At 33.6% G+C, this 15,217-nt stretch overlaps 2 protein-coding genes across 2 annotated transcripts; both read left to right on the plus strand.

Annotated features, from left to right (window-relative positions):
- Nucleotides 1-622: 622 nt before the first annotated feature.
- LOC139849705 (auxin-responsive protein IAA32-like) lies at nucleotides 623-1,653 on the plus strand. Its single transcript, XM_071839337.1, has 4 exons — nucleotides 623-782; nucleotides 880-1,125; nucleotides 1,225-1,333; nucleotides 1,551-1,653. The coding sequence occupies exons 1-4, from the start codon at nucleotides 623-625 to the stop codon at nucleotides 1,651-1,653; spliced, it is 618 nt and encodes a 205-aa protein (XP_071695438.1).
- Nucleotides 1,654-3,940: 2,287 nt separating this feature from the next.
- On the plus strand, nucleotides 3,941-10,201 carry LOC139847758 (uncharacterized). The gene is made up of 12 exons (XM_071837477.1): nucleotides 3,941-4,150; nucleotides 4,301-4,399; nucleotides 4,484-4,568; nucleotides 6,657-6,726; nucleotides 6,876-6,936; nucleotides 7,270-7,323; nucleotides 7,418-7,580; nucleotides 7,666-7,753; nucleotides 7,913-8,022; nucleotides 9,494-9,600; nucleotides 9,713-9,823; nucleotides 9,912-10,201. Exons 1-12 carry the CDS (start codon nucleotides 4,061-4,063, stop codon nucleotides 10,026-10,028), a joined length of 1,155 nt encoding a protein of 384 aa, XP_071693578.1. The 5' UTR covers nucleotides 3,941-4,060; the 3' UTR covers nucleotides 10,029-10,201.
- Nucleotides 10,202-15,217: the final 5,016 nt, after the last annotated feature.

Raw genomic sequence — 15,217 nt, forward strand, 5'->3', positions numbered from 1 at the left:
TTTAGTTAAGGGTTAAAGTCATAAATAGGTCATATACTTTCAGTTTTGTCCCAATGTAGGCTATATACCCCCAAAAAATACCAATGTATGTTATATACTCTTGAAAGTTGTATCGATGTACACACATTTAACAAGTTACTCGCTGAACCGGTAAAGTTAATTATCTAACATTTTTTTTTTTTGCATTTTATATGGCTACAAATAGGTTATATACTTTCAGTTTTGTTCCGATGTAGGCTATATACTTTTAGTTTTGTTCTGATGCAGGCTATATACTTTCAGTTTTGTTCCGATGTATCACCAACGTCATTCTCCACGTAGGATGCCACGTCATTGTTTAGTTGTTTATCCGGTTAATAAGTTTTGTTCGTTCATATTAGTACACTTTATGAAAGTATATAGCTTACATTGGTATTTTTCGGAGTATATAGCCTACATTGAGACAAAAATGAAAGTATATGACCTATTTATGGCTTTAACCCTTTAGTTAATTCAAGGATTTAAACGTTCGTAACTCAAGAGACTTATGATAAAGTAAACATATATATAATAAACCTAGCTAATAGCTTCTGATAACATCATAACTTATATAGATCAAACTGTCAAAACAAGTTCTTCATCAATGGCTTCAGACTCCTCATCATCAGCCTATCTTTTCAACCATCTTGATCTTCCTTCACTTTACTATCATACCAACAACGAAAACGTTGGTATCCTTGATTTGGGCCTTAGTCTTAAGGTCTTACAGCCCCAAACTTATAACCATTCCCCAAATCTTCAGGGTAACTCTTCTTTAAAGTTTGATTTCTTTATGGGTATAACTAGTTCAACATTAATCGTGTGTTTCAACAAATAATGAGCTGTTTAATTTGTTCATAGATGACTACCGTGATCTGGTAGGATGGAACCAACTGCACCCTTTTGGTAATCAGGACATTGGTGTCATTTATCCTAGGAAGATAGACAACAATGTTGTCAATGAAAAATCAAATATTTTTCAAGGGAGAGAACAACAAAGCGATTTTGTGAAGGTTAACATGGATGGAGTACTCATTGGTCGAAAAATATGTGTTCTTGATCATTCGAGCTACTTGAGTCTTGCATCTCAACTTGAAGACATGTTTGGTTCGTACGCTTGATGCCAATTTCTTTAAATTATGTTGTGTGAATAAATTTTTAATCAGATTTGTATGATTATCATGTTAAAGTTTGTGCGTTTTCTAGGAAAGCAATCTAGAGTTGGTTTACGACTATTTGAAAGTAGTTCAGAGTTTGCGTTATGGTATACAGATAGAGGTGAACAATGGAGGATTGCTGGTGATGTGCCATGGAAGTAAGTTCTTCGTTTACTCACAAAAAGACTTGTCTTAATTATTCTTTGTCCCATTTTCATTAAACACAATGGTAGATAAATAACGTCTGCCTGAGGCCAACAATTAGGTGAACTTGTTAGGCTCAAATATCTCATGTTTCATGTCTGATATCATGAACTCAGAAACTTAATCATAATTAAAAAACATATATTGAGAAGGATTTTCTTAAGCGTGTAGCGAGTTTGTAGAAGACGTGAAGAGGATTCGAATTATGGCTAAGGATGAAACTCTCTTTCGAACTACAACTACATCGGTATACATTTTCGCTCCCATATCTTGAAGGCTACATAAGATGGGAGATGTGATTGACACATATTTATGTCTTTAATAATTAGTATATTACTACGTATTATACTGTTTGAGTTAAATGTTATAGAGATCTAAAACAATATAATGCGGAGAGGCTTTTTGTCTTTCGATTGTTATGTATGGAATGGAACGTTTGTTTGGAGTATCGAGTAATATAATTGTAAAATCATCCGAATTCTGATATGTATCTGTAAATATGTATACTTGCCTTTTGTCTCGATTCCAAGAAGAGTCTTAGAAAAGATGAGTGAAGGTTCAGCCATCGCACTAGTTCCATAGTCCCCGCAGGCAAGTCTCTTTGACACCGGGGGTATAAGAGTAATTCCAAATTTGGGGTTGTAAGGGATTTGGAGGGCAAGTTAGGTACCAACTACAAAAAAAAAAAATAAAAAAAAAAAAAAAATAATAATAATAATAATAATAATAATAATTTAAGTGTTGTAATGATAATGTAAACAAACCACGGGTACCAACGGCATAATTTTTTCACAAAAGAATTTAAAGAGTTGCCAGTGCTAATACAGTATAAAATTCCTAAATCCTAAAGTAAAAAAGGTTTAATATATGCCAATGTTTGTTAACATAAAATTATCAAGGTATAAACCTAACCCAATATATAGTCTAATACTCCATAGACGAACGACGAAATCTCTAATGCTAGGACGGGAAGAAAAGCGCTACTATTGAATAAATAAAGAAAATTTTTTATGGCTAGTCCTAAACTTTGTACCAGAAATCAGGTAGGGGCTAACGTTTCAAACGATCATGTTTGGTCCCGCCTTTTGATTATTTATTGGTATTGGTAGATCTACAATCGAAGAGCAACTAAATAGCTTTCTAAACACCCTTTATAATGTGATTGATAGTTGAAACTTATAGCTGTTAGCTGGAATTTATTTTTTAAGCTTGAAGTGGAAACTTATTACTTTTCAAAAGTGTTTAATAAAATAGCTGGGGCTGGAGCGTATAGCTGTAAATTGATTAAAAAGAACAATATAATATATAATAAATATTTATTTAAAGGGTAATAATGTAGTTTAATACTCCCTCCGTCCTATCTTAAGTGCTCATTGTTGACTTTTCAATGTCTTTCTTTGTCAACCTTGACCGTAAATATTTTTATTTATGTTATATAATACTTGATGAAAATTATATGGAATGAAAACACATTAAAACTCAATTCATATAAGTTCAATCAAATATTATATTACACAAATAAAAATATCTACTGTCAAAGTTGACGAAGAAATACTTTGAAAAGTCAATAGTGGACACTTAAGATGAGATGCAGGGAGTATATCATAAGATAGGAGCTTATTTTTTAAACTCTCATTTTTCATAAGCTCTCCTTTTTTTTATTAAACAAAACTTAAAAATTATAAGTTATTAAAAATCACAACCTCTACTTTTTCAAGCTTATAAGATTTTAAAATAAATCATCCGAACATGCCCCTAAGACCATAGATAACGTGGCGGCATCCGCCTCTATGACGCCACAAACGCCACCACAAATGTCGGAAATGGGCGGTTGTGGGCGTTTGTGAGGCGGCGTTTGTCGCCGGATCAAGGAGAAAGAAGAGGGGCGGCAGTCTGATGTGGGGCTTCTTCATTGGTTGATAGTGTTGGGTGATTAAATCAATTGTTTGAGATGTATATATGTTGATTTCATGAAGTAATTGATGGGTGGAAATTTGCTCAGAAAAAAAATGGAGTTTACAAGTCTCTGCAACTCAACGAAGAAGAAGATAGAATATTATAAAAATTATAATTTATTCACCTGAAGTATATGCTAGTTTACATTTAAAATATATAGGTTATTGTAAACTAGTTTACTCCCTCAAAGTATATGCTAGTTTATATTTATATTTATAAATTAAATAAATACTTTTAATGTAACATTTTTTTAATTATTAATTTATGTACCCTTTTTTTTTTTAATTTATGTAGTATTTTATCTTATGTAATAATTAAAAACCAAACAAAAGAATTAAAAATTAAATACAACGTCACTGTCATCCTTTGATAAAAGCTTCCATAACAACTCTCTCTTCTCTGGTATGGTTCTTGCCCCAAAAAGTGCACCACTTTCGCTGAGTTGTAATTTAATTTAATCCTTTGATAAAAGCTTCCATAACAACTCTCTCTTCTCTGGTATGGTTCTTGCCCCAAAAAGTGCACCACTTTCGCTGAGTTGTAATTTAATTTAATTTAATTTACGAATACGAATGTGTGACAAATCACAATTCCAGACACCCAAATGATAGCTGAAAGTAACCAAAAACTCAGGTTTAGCAAAAATAATCGCCACAGAATAAAAGCAGATAAATCCAAAGGAATTGGCAAAAATAACCGCTACAGAACAAGAGGAGAGAAAACCGATGACGGACAGTTTGATCAGAACCTTAGTTGAAGCTATTCACTCCACTCCTACTCAGGCCGTTATTTACTTTTCCGGCGGTGCTTCTCAGGTCTCCTTCAATTATATTAATTTATATTTTATTTATTATTATTTATTATACCTAAATACCTAATACCTATAGCTATACATACATATACGTATTCACTATATAATCGATCCAAAAATTCAAATCACACATACACACCACATCAAAATTCAGGCGTTAAGTTGGTTAGCATCGGTTCCTGGAGCCTCAAACACACTTCTTGAAGTTATTGTTCCTTATTCTCGCATCTCCATGATTCAATTACTTGGTAAGGTATTTGTATCTTCTTTAATTTGAATTTCAAATAGAAATGCCTGGAAGTTTCTAGTCTAATAAGTGAATTGATATTATCTGTAGCTGCCTGTTCAATTCACTAGTAAGGAAACTGCTGAAGATATGGCATTAGTGGCTTATAATCGCGCTTTGAAGCTCTCTAAACCAGGTCATTTTCAGCTTATTCTTATCATGTTCAGTTTCTCATGTATTATGTATAGTTGATTATTGATTTGGCTGTTCTTTAGTTATTTTTATGCGGTGTAATTGAGGCTAATGTGGTGTAGTAGTTATGTTAATTTTGAAGTTAGATATGAGACAAGTATTTTCAAGCTGAACATTTTGATACTAACAAGCTGTTGTTTTTTGGCTGTCACTTCATAGTGAATAATTAATTAATTAATTTCTTTTCATGTGGATGGCCTAAGTAAATATATTTGAATGATGATAGCAAGAAACTACAAGATACAATCATTGAGCAATTGATCTCATAAACTCCGTTAATACAACTGTGCCAATCAACAAATATAACACTACCTTGACAGAATCAGATGAAACCAAAAGACAAGTCCAACAAACTAAGGGCACCTAAAATGTTTCCAAACAAATCTTTGAGTCCAGAAATACCAACTGATTTCTGTACCCGACAGTTTTGTTCTCTCTATAGGTTAATAATGTATTCTTGTTTTTAACCCCATAAGAGTCAAGATGGACTCCATACTTTTGTTCAAGCGCATGAACATCACTTGTGGCTCTATTCATTGATGTTTTGGGTTTAACCCCCTGACTAGTCAGTCACGGTTGTAGCATTTGACACATACATATTACTCCCATTTTCCCTGGTTAATACAGCTGTTAATTTGGAGTCAGCTAATTCTTGGATGCTGGCAGTGTTTGGTAAGGAAGTAGATATTTTTTTTACCTTCTATTGCTATTTAATGAATATTTCTCTTGTCACAAGATATTATACCTGTTATTAGACGGAGCCATCATTTTTAAATATATAATGTTTATTGGATTAAAGGATCGATGACTAAACAGAAAGGACAAGATAAACAAATAATGGATAAAATCCCTATTAAAAATAAAACAAACTAATTAGGAAGTATATCAAACTCTTCCTTCATTGCTTATTCTCCAAGTCAAACTCATCCCGGCTCTCATTGCTTGCTTTCCACGTTGAGGAATCCAGTCAACCGACCCACCTTTGATCGCAACCCACAATCACTCTTTTAGCCCACCTGTCGAGCATTCGTCTTGAGCCCAAACCCATTCATACACGCAGTCACTATTATTGGGCCAGGCTCACTCGTAACTACATAAATGGTGTGTTTGAGTCAACTTCAAAGATATATACTCGAGGCTTCTTACAAATGAGTTTTTGCTGGAACTTTAGCATTTTACCTAAAACAATGTTAAATTAATTTGGTAATTTTCCAATTTCTACATTATGAGGATTCTTGAAGTTTGAAATTATTTATGGACAAGTTGTGTGTTTGCCTAAATAAAATAGTTTTTATGCTAGGCTTTTTTATAGGAGGTTGAGAGAGTAGAGAGGATTAATAATGGTCATATTGTGAGTTTCCTATCTTACGTGCATGTCTCTTTGGAGATATAATGATATATACTGGCAAAGTTGTAAAAGTCCCGAGTTGGTTGAGTAGGGGACGAGACGGGGATGACTTGGGCGTTGACCAACATGAAGTTTTAGTAATAAACAAATTAAACACATGTATATTACATGTAAATAGATCAAACATAAAAATTTTAAATGTAGTTACATAGATAGAGAGCAAAAAATTTGATTTCAAAAAATACTAAAATGTTGATCTTACTTTGAATTTGATAACTCAACCCAACTTAGGCCAACTTTGACTTGACTTTTTAGTGTTGACCGACTTTACCTTTGAGAGATGTGTGAGGCCGTTCAAGAGTGTTTGAGAAGAGCATTAATTCTTGTATGTTATTCATATATATATTGTTTTTTTATGCGGCCTAAGGGTTTTGTGGATTTTCACTCATGTCTTTGGAGGTTTTCCACGTAAATTTTTTTGTCATTATTGGCTATATTAAATATTAATATTATTAATATTAATATTAATATTATTGTATTGATTTTTTTTGTTGTGGTGATTGATCTCAATAGTTTTTCAGGACTACGGGGTCAATCATTTGACATCTTATGTGTCTGTATGATGTTTATAATATTTGGGAACAAATGCAGCTTTTAACATATGCAGTATCTTTTTCCTTTTAGGTTTTCCGGTAGTTGGTGTGGGATTTACCGGCTCTTTAGCTACTACACGCCCTAAACTTGGGGATCACCGGTAGGTATTTATAATTTGTTCAATTATTGCTTATTAACGGATCTGTATGTAGACCATAGTTAAATGCTTTGACCGGGATTTTATGTAGTAATATAGCTAAAATGATGGTATCATATACTCTTTTAATCTGTATCTTGTTTCATAATTAGGTTTTACTTGTCAACACGAACTTCAAACTGGCTTTGGGCTTCTTCTGTAACTCTCACAAAGGTAAGATTAAGACTTTAATTTTTACATTAGTTGTGGAAATTACCATTTTAATAGTTTATACCAGGAGAGAAAGTAACCATTGATCCCTAGTTATCATGAAATATCCCAATTTTAATAATTTCTATCTTATTGATCCTCCATCTTGTTAATAGTAACTTTTTTATTCACTAGTATCAAAATAGGAAGCCATGTAGTGATATTCTATCAAAAAGATTAAAGAAAGAAAAAGGTAAACCGATGAAATAGATCATCATTCTTTAAATTCTTAGCATTGTCTTGTTAAAATATATATAACTTCCCAACTATATTTGTATAATTAGTTGGTACTTGCAGGGGGTAAGAAGTCGAGAACAAGAAGAACGAATATCAAGCCAAGTTTTAATCAAGGTATGTGATAAGTAGAGAATCCTAGAATTGAAGATACTACCATTATAAATATAGAATTTTAAACTAATTGATATTGTATGCTAATGAAAAACAGGCAATTGCAGATGCTTGCAAGGTTCCAAGTTCCATATCATTTGTTTCAGATTTGGATGAAAATGAAGTTCCTTGTATAAGTGAACAGTGTTTTGATGAAGACCAAGAACTAGAACAATTAATACATGGCAAAATAGACTTCAAAGTTTTTCCATTTGACAATGGTAATAACGTTCAATATGCATTCTTCCAAGTCTTGTGTACAGATAAACTGAAATCATTTTCTGTTAATCTATTTTATGAAATCAGTATCAACTGGAGAAAGGAAAGTAATTCTTTCTGGATCGTTTAACCCTCTACATGATGGTCATCTTAAGCTGTTGGAAGTTGCAATGAGGTATGTTGACTTGTGGTTGACTATTTATTGTACTCTGCAACTGTACTTGACACTTATAAAAATGTTCTCGTTCTTATATGATTACACATGCTTCATAAGCTTCTCATTTTTACATATGAGTTCATAATAACATTTCTAATGGTTGATTTATTTGTGCAGTTTGTGTAGTGATGGGTATCCATGCTTTGAGCTGTCAGCCATAAATGCAGACAAAGATCCTTTGACTGTTGCAAAGATTAAAGAACGTGTTAAACAGTTTGAAAAAGCTGGTGAGCTCGAGTTTTTAGGGGATTTTTTTTAAGATATGGTAACTGTTTGTAAAAGTCGGTTGAGTCGGTCAACACATCGTTTTGCGGACTAATTTGTTCCGTTTTACCCCAAAACGCTGAAAAAGTAGGTCAAAGTTGGAGTGAGTCGGCCAAAGTCAGTCAAAGTCAAAAATTGGTCAAGATTTTAATATAATCTTTTAAATTAGATTTTGTGCCCTATGTCTATGTTTTAAACATGTATGTGTTATGTTTGATATATTAATGTGTAATATATATATAGGGGCAGGATCAATGTGGAAGTAACCAATCGGGGGGAAGCAAAAAAATTTTTTTTTTTTTCGTTTTTTTTGGAATTTTTTTTTCCGGCATCAAGATCACACGAAAATATGAACATTTAGAAGAGACACTTCGTGATGAATGTTATTATTTAGGCGGGAAAACGATCGACAAAAATAACATTCAAGATAATATTGTTCGTGAAGAATATATGAACGTTTTTTTTTCATGTTTTGTGAAGTAAAATTTAGCTCGATTTAGAGTTTAGGGTTTAGGGTTTGGTGTTTTGGGTTTATGGAAGGTTTGGTGTTTTGGGTTTATTCCATAAACCCAAAACACCAAACCCTAAACTCTAAACCGTTCGTGTTAAAAACTTAATCTAAATCCTAAATCTAAACCCTAAATCTAAACCCTAAACCCTAAATTTCTAAACCCTAATATCTAAACCCTATAAACCCTAATATCTAAACCTCAATAGCTAAAACCTCAACATACGCTCGAAAAACACGATAATTGTTATATATTACTTCTTCGAGCGTTTTCCCGCCAAAATAAAAACATTTATCACAAAGTCTCTCTAGTAAATGTTCATATTTTCATCCCATCTATAATGTTCGTAAACAAAGTTTTTTCAAAAAACGAAAAAAAAAAAAATTTTTGCTTCCCCCCGGTTCCCCCCGATTGGTTACTTCCCTCTTGATCCTACCACTATATATATATATATATATATATATATATATATATATATATATATATATATATATATATATATATATATATATATAATATATGTTCAATTTATTTATTACTAAAAGTCAACGTTGCTGCCCGACTCGTCTCCTTCTTGTCCCCGACCGACTCATCCCCGACTTGCGACTTTTACAACCTTGAATATGATGAACCGTGGTTCTTAAATTAGGTGCTTTTGTTTGTTATTTAAATTAAAACAATAATCATTGTTTGGTTTTCTCGTACATGTCATAATGAGTTATCTATATAATCACACTAATTGGCACCAACTTAGACATTGAATATCGTGTTTAACAGTTTGAAAAAGCTGGTGAGCTCCAGTTTTTAGGGGATTTTTATTTTTTTTTAATATGATTAACCCTGGTTGTTAATTTGGGTGTTTTTTTTTTCCAAATTAAGATTAATATTAACATTGTTTACAATAATAATTGTTTTGCAAATGCAGAAAAAACAGTGATTATTTCTAATCAGCCATTATTTTATAAGAAAGCAGAGCTTTTTCCCGGCAGTGCTTTTGTAATCGGTGCTGATACTGCTGCAAGGCTTATAGATGTAAGTCCAATCAGTCACCAATAAAGGGTATTTTTATTATTATTATTGTTTTTTTTGTTATTATGCTCTCAAAATTCACTAATAACTTTGAAATCTCTTCATGTTGTACCAGCCAAAGTACTATGGGGGCAACTATAATAATATGATAGATACACTTCTTGGATGTAAAAGAACAGGATGCACTTTTCTTGTAGGTGGTCGAAAAATGGATGGTGTTTTCAAGGTTGGATACAATACATTCAAGTTACACAAACATCTTGAACTAATTTTTGAAGTTAAATAACAACGTCAAAATTGTACTGTTATTGTAGGTGTTGGAAGATTTTGATATCCCACGTGAGTTAGAAGATATGTTTATTTCAATACCAGTGGATAAGTTTCGAATGGACATTTCATCGACTGAAATAAGGAAAAACCAAGGAGTGTAAGTAAAATAATCATAGTCTTGTAGTAAATAAATTAACTAATTCATTTCATATTGCTCCCTTTGTTCAAGGGTCTTTGGTTGTTATTCATAAACCACATTGGTGTGTCTTGTATAAATACACTTTTCTCATAAACTTCTAAAATGTGTATTGATTTGTTGCTTTTTATGAGATTGTTAGGCTCTTATTTTCTTCTCTAAAATTTATGATGATTATTGTTTTATGCCTTTCTTGGGATCTTTACGTATGTGATTATCTTGCCACTATTAATATATAAACATGACAGAAATTTCAAAGAAATAGCATAGATGATTTGGCGTTTCAACATAGTTGGGTTTTCCTGAAACAAAAGGCATCTTGCATGTTTCATTTTAGTGTATACGCCTATTGTGGTAGATGCAAAAGTTGTAGGAAGAACAGTGTTACGTTGCTCATAATGGTCAATAAGATAAAGGCTAGTCTCATTTGAGTTGTATAACTTGTTCTAGGCCGCCATCCTTCATCCACACTACATATGATCAGAAGTTCAATAGAGTACTCTGCTTGAAATCCCTACTTGGTTGTGTTCTGAGGTGCCTAGGCCTTTCTTTAAGGGAACAATCAGTTAGAAAGCAGTTCTCACTAATAGGTCAAACGCTCCAAAGTTAAACTTGGTTTAATTATAATGTGATTTGAAAACAGGTGTCGAGTCCCTTTAATGTGTAGGGGCCGCTTATTATTTCCTCTTGCTCTCTCTTTAGTTCGTGCGAATGGTACCTCTTACCTTGATGTCGAGGCCTACTACGTAGAAATGTACTCTTTGTCTTCGCAAATGTGAGTGTGGGTTCGAGCCCCATTCATGTCAAGAACTTGCACCTTTTGCCAAAGTGAGATTAATCTCGTTCCCGTCTCAGATGGAGTACAGACATCCGACGCTTATGAAGTGGTGAATTTCAATAGGAAACACAGAGTTTGGGTGTCGCCAATTTATGCATTTTCCCTAGTTCACCAACGGTCACAAAATAGATTTATGTGGAAGTATCTGAAGCTGGTCTATATTTCCGTATTCAAACATATAATCTGAATGTTATCATTTATATTAAAATTTAAATTTAAAAAAAGTCCGATCCAAATATTCTCTATCTAGGCCGGGTAATCCCTGCAAGGACTATGGCCACCCAACTAGAGTTTTATAACCCTTGACCCTAGTTAGAGACATGATCCGTTTGGTCGTAATTTCTTGTTAAGCCCATGTATGAATTGAAGTTCGAGTATAATTTTGGTGAGCAATGCTATCAAAAGCCTTTGTTTTTATTTGTTGTATACGTATTTTGACACATTCTAATGCGTCGAGCAACAATTTACCTTCCCCAACATTCTGGAATTCGGGGGTCCAAAGCTTGCTTAAAATAGAGTTTTTTTTTAAAGACTTGGAGAACTCGGATCTCGGAAAAATCTCATTTGGACATTTTTGGGAGATCTTGGCATCTCGAAAAAATCTAGGGGATCTCGGACGTTGACTTACGTTGATTTTTTGGTGTTTTTGGTATAAATTTATGTGTGTGTGTGTGTTTTAACAAAAGAATCCGAGAAATTAATGAAAAAATCCGAGAAATTACGAGATTTTACGAGCAAATCCGAGAAATGAGCAAGAAAATTCGAAAATCGTGGCTTTGACCAAGTTTGACCCGTTGACCGGGAAATCTCGGGAGATGGACATCTCGTATTGGTTGCCTTCAAAAAATTAGATCTCGGAGAGAAATGGAGAGATTTACAATACTGCTTGTACCAAAGAAGACACATCATTTAATATTCGCCAACAAAGTTTGTACCGATCTAATGAGAATCAATCACAAATAAAGAAAGATATGAAAGGCTTGAGAATTACAGATATTACTATTACTAAACATTCTAAATATGGTATTTGTTGTCACCATTTGATTGCTTAAAACAACTGTTGAAACCGAATTGTAACCAGGCTCCAACACGACCCGACTACTTCTCCCCCCCTTTTAAACTGGCTCAGGCTCAACGAAGTGGGGCAGTAACACTAGTTATGTTCAATACAGGAAGTGGTTGTTAGGATTATAGAACGCAACAAGATGAGTGATTTAAACCAATCACTCACTCACAAACGATAGACAATATTGCTAACCTTAGGAACGATAAATAAATGCATAAAACGGCACACATTTAACGTGGTTATATCCCAACTCCAAAAATATTGAGAATTACTCCATAAGCGCAAACAGAGATTTTCTACTATATTTTCGTGCTCATAATTACAGGTTACATGGGTATGTATCCTTTAGTGCTAAACTATGACGAATCAAACACAAACAAGAACTTCTTATTGTGTACGAATTCTACCCGCCCAACACCACGTCGCGACCGCATTGAGAAACTCGCGGTCGCGAGATTACATCAGACATGAAATCTTAATCCAACTCGACTTTTGATTGCATCTTCGTTTCCTTGTTTAATTCGAACTTCAGGCTCAACAAATCTCCCAGGAGACATTATTAGCCGATTAACCTACGCACACTCCAACCTACGCAAGGCTAGCAGATTTTCGATAAAAAGTTCTTTAACCATTAGTCTAAATCGTAAATCAAAACCACCTTAATTGTGTTTATACCACTGCAATAACTCTATATTAGCCGATTAACCACTCCTTTTGATACCGCCAGATAAAACCACCCGAAACACATCGCGCTTCCACATCATGGGAAGGAAGTCTTTCAACACCCAAAAAACACCGCTGAGCGATAATCCAAACTCATAATTACTAGTTTGAGCCATCTCGGTTTCTTTCGCCACCATCTTCATAAACTAGAAGATCAATTTCTTACACTAGAAGACCAATTGAAGTATGTGACTCTTCAATTATAGGATTCTTCATGAGACAACAACACCCCGATCTAGACACGACCAATCCCGAACCCCACATGTCAACGATCACTCGTACATATTATCCCCGTCTATCTATGATTTTCTCTACCAACAATAAGAAAATCCCAACAGACGCCTTTGTAGACCTTTCATCAAAGTACCCTAGTGAAAACGCAATCACCACCTTGAAATCTACCACCTTTTTCAACTTTAGGCTTTCTCGTTGGTACACTAACATCCTCATAGCGCTATGAATTTTACAAACCCCATCTTCTCTCCCAAATACGCTCCCACTATACGAGTAAAAAATAAACCACGACTTCTTGAGAAGAAACTTGGTTCGTACCACCGGTTAGTCGCAAATTATTTTGTCATTGGAGAGTAAAACAAGTATTCGAAGCCCTAGTGTTACCCGAAATCAACACACTATATTGAGAACATTGAAGTACAACGTCACATAACCATCTCCACAACTCCACTAGTCGACTAACTCCCACTAGCTCGATAAATTCCGTCGGTTACCAAACTCATATCCTGTTCCTGACACCCTCAACAATCCTAGAAATCTCAAGTTTCTGGACTTACAAGATTATCCGCCCCAACCATCACCTAAAGATTCCTAATTAATCACCTTCGAAGAAAACAACGCTCCCTTTGTTGACACGTTAACCAAACCCGAGCAACCGTCGTATGCGTTCTATCCGACACCCTTCGACAATCAATTTCCCTACTGACAAGAAGCTTTAACCTGCCCGCATATTCCATAACTCCCAAGCACCAAACTTCCTCGATAACTCCCACTGTCGACTTTCAACCAATGCACCCCGTTCATTACAGCACCTACAAAATCTGAGTTAAACCACCCTACTAAGCTCCCGTAAAAAACCAACATCCCTGAAAACTCAACTCGTATCACTTGATGTATGACGAGACAAAACATTCTCGCACACTTGCGTCATCAAAAACGAAAAGCTCATCCTGAAACTGCCTAAATTCTAAAAGTTGTATCTGAAAATGTAACGGTCCGATCAGCCTCAAATTTTTACTGTTTATATGTGTAAACATACACATATTATAAGAATTGCACAAAAACAGCAAGCTGTAAAGTTGTGCAAATAACAAAATGTAAACCACAATATTTAGTCAGCGCGTAAATAATTACAAAGATGGCGCAAAGTCCGCATATATTAGCGTTTATACAATGCTATGCGCAGTCATTCAAAAACTCTAATTAGAAGTCTTGTGTCTTAATTTAAAGGTTGTTGAACCAGTGAACTTCCAAGATATGACATAGTTCCTCTACGTGTCTCATAGGGTATAATCAAGACCGGGACGTGGTGATTCACCATTCTTAATGAATGGAAAACGATCATAAGGTCCCATAAACTTCAAAAAAGCTTCAATCTCCAATCTTATTACACTCAGACTAAATTTGATTAGTATAGTCGAATTTAGGCTCGATCAATTGGCGCCATCCGTGGGATTCTCGAAAATAACGGATTAGATTGTGAAAATTAACTAATTTTGTTAATAATCGAAGTCTCAATAATAATCATGTTCTAACTTTCTGTTGCAGATTTGCAAGATAGCCGCCTCATAAACAGCAATTTTACAAGGGGGTGGTTTATTTGCTCGTTGAGATCGTGTTGGTGCCTAAGGGGAAAAGTCTGCTAGTGTAACGACCCGGAAGTTTCCGACCAAATTTAAACCTTAAACTCTATATGTTTCCGACACGATAAGCAAAATCTGTAATGTTGAGTCTAGAAAGTTTGAAATCTATATTCAGATAATCAGTTATCCTTTGATTGTGCCTGACGATTCACGAACCATTGTGTGTATGTAAGTGTATAAATAAATACATAAATATAAAAATGTATATATGATCTTTGGAGTTAATAAAATAAACTTTAATCAATTAGAATTAAACATATAAAACAATTAGGTATTCATATATATATATATATATATATATATATATATATATATATATATATATATATATATATATATATACATATTATTATGAACTTATATGCATATATGTGATACATGTTAATATTTATTATTCGTACATTGTGATATATATATATATATATTTAAATTACCATTATTCTTATTAATGTTAGCATAATATTTGTATCTTGATAAATATTATTATTATTAATGTCATTAATAATATTATTAGTAATACTTAATATCATTATTATTCATTTTAATAAGCTTATTATTATACTTATATTTATTAATAATAAAACTAATAATCGAGTATATAATCACAATCTGTTTCACGTTCCTTTCAACTCTTGTGTAACTTTTGTTTC

Source organism: Rutidosis leptorrhynchoides, chromosome 5, assembly GCF_046630445.1.
Source record: "Rutidosis leptorrhynchoides isolate AG116_Rl617_1_P2 chromosome 5, CSIRO_AGI_Rlap_v1, whole genome shotgun sequence".
NCBI lineage: Eukaryota > Viridiplantae > Streptophyta > Magnoliopsida > Asterales > Asteraceae > Rutidosis > Rutidosis leptorrhynchoides.

What these genes read in the sequence shown, in the direction of transcription:
- LOC139847758 (XM_071837477.1), top strand. Translation starts at nt 4,061, where the DNA reads ATGACGGACAGTTTGATCAGAACCTTAGTTGAAGCTATTCACTCCACT. An exon ending in CTGTTGGAAGTTGCAATGAG is followed by an intron (nt 7,754 to 7,912) that starts GTATGTTGACTT and finishes TTATTTGTGCAG; the next exon opens with TTTGTGTAGTGATGGGTATC. An exon ending in AAATGGATGGTGTTTTCAAG is followed by an intron (nt 9,824 to 9,911) that starts GTTGGATACAAT and finishes CTGTTATTGTAG; the next exon opens with GTGTTGGAAGATTTTGATAT.
- LOC139849705 (XM_071839337.1), top strand. Translation starts at nt 623, where the DNA reads ATGGCTTCAGACTCCTCATCATCAGCCTATCTTTTCAACCATCTTGAT. An exon ending in CCATTCCCCAAATCTTCAGG is followed by an intron (nt 783 to 879) that starts GTAACTCTTCTT and finishes ATTTGTTCATAG; the next exon opens with ATGACTACCGTGATCTGGTA. An exon ending in GCTGGTGATGTGCCATGGAA is followed by an intron (nt 1,334 to 1,550) that starts GTAAGTTCTTCG and finishes TTAAGCGTGTAG; the next exon opens with CGAGTTTGTAGAAGACGTGA.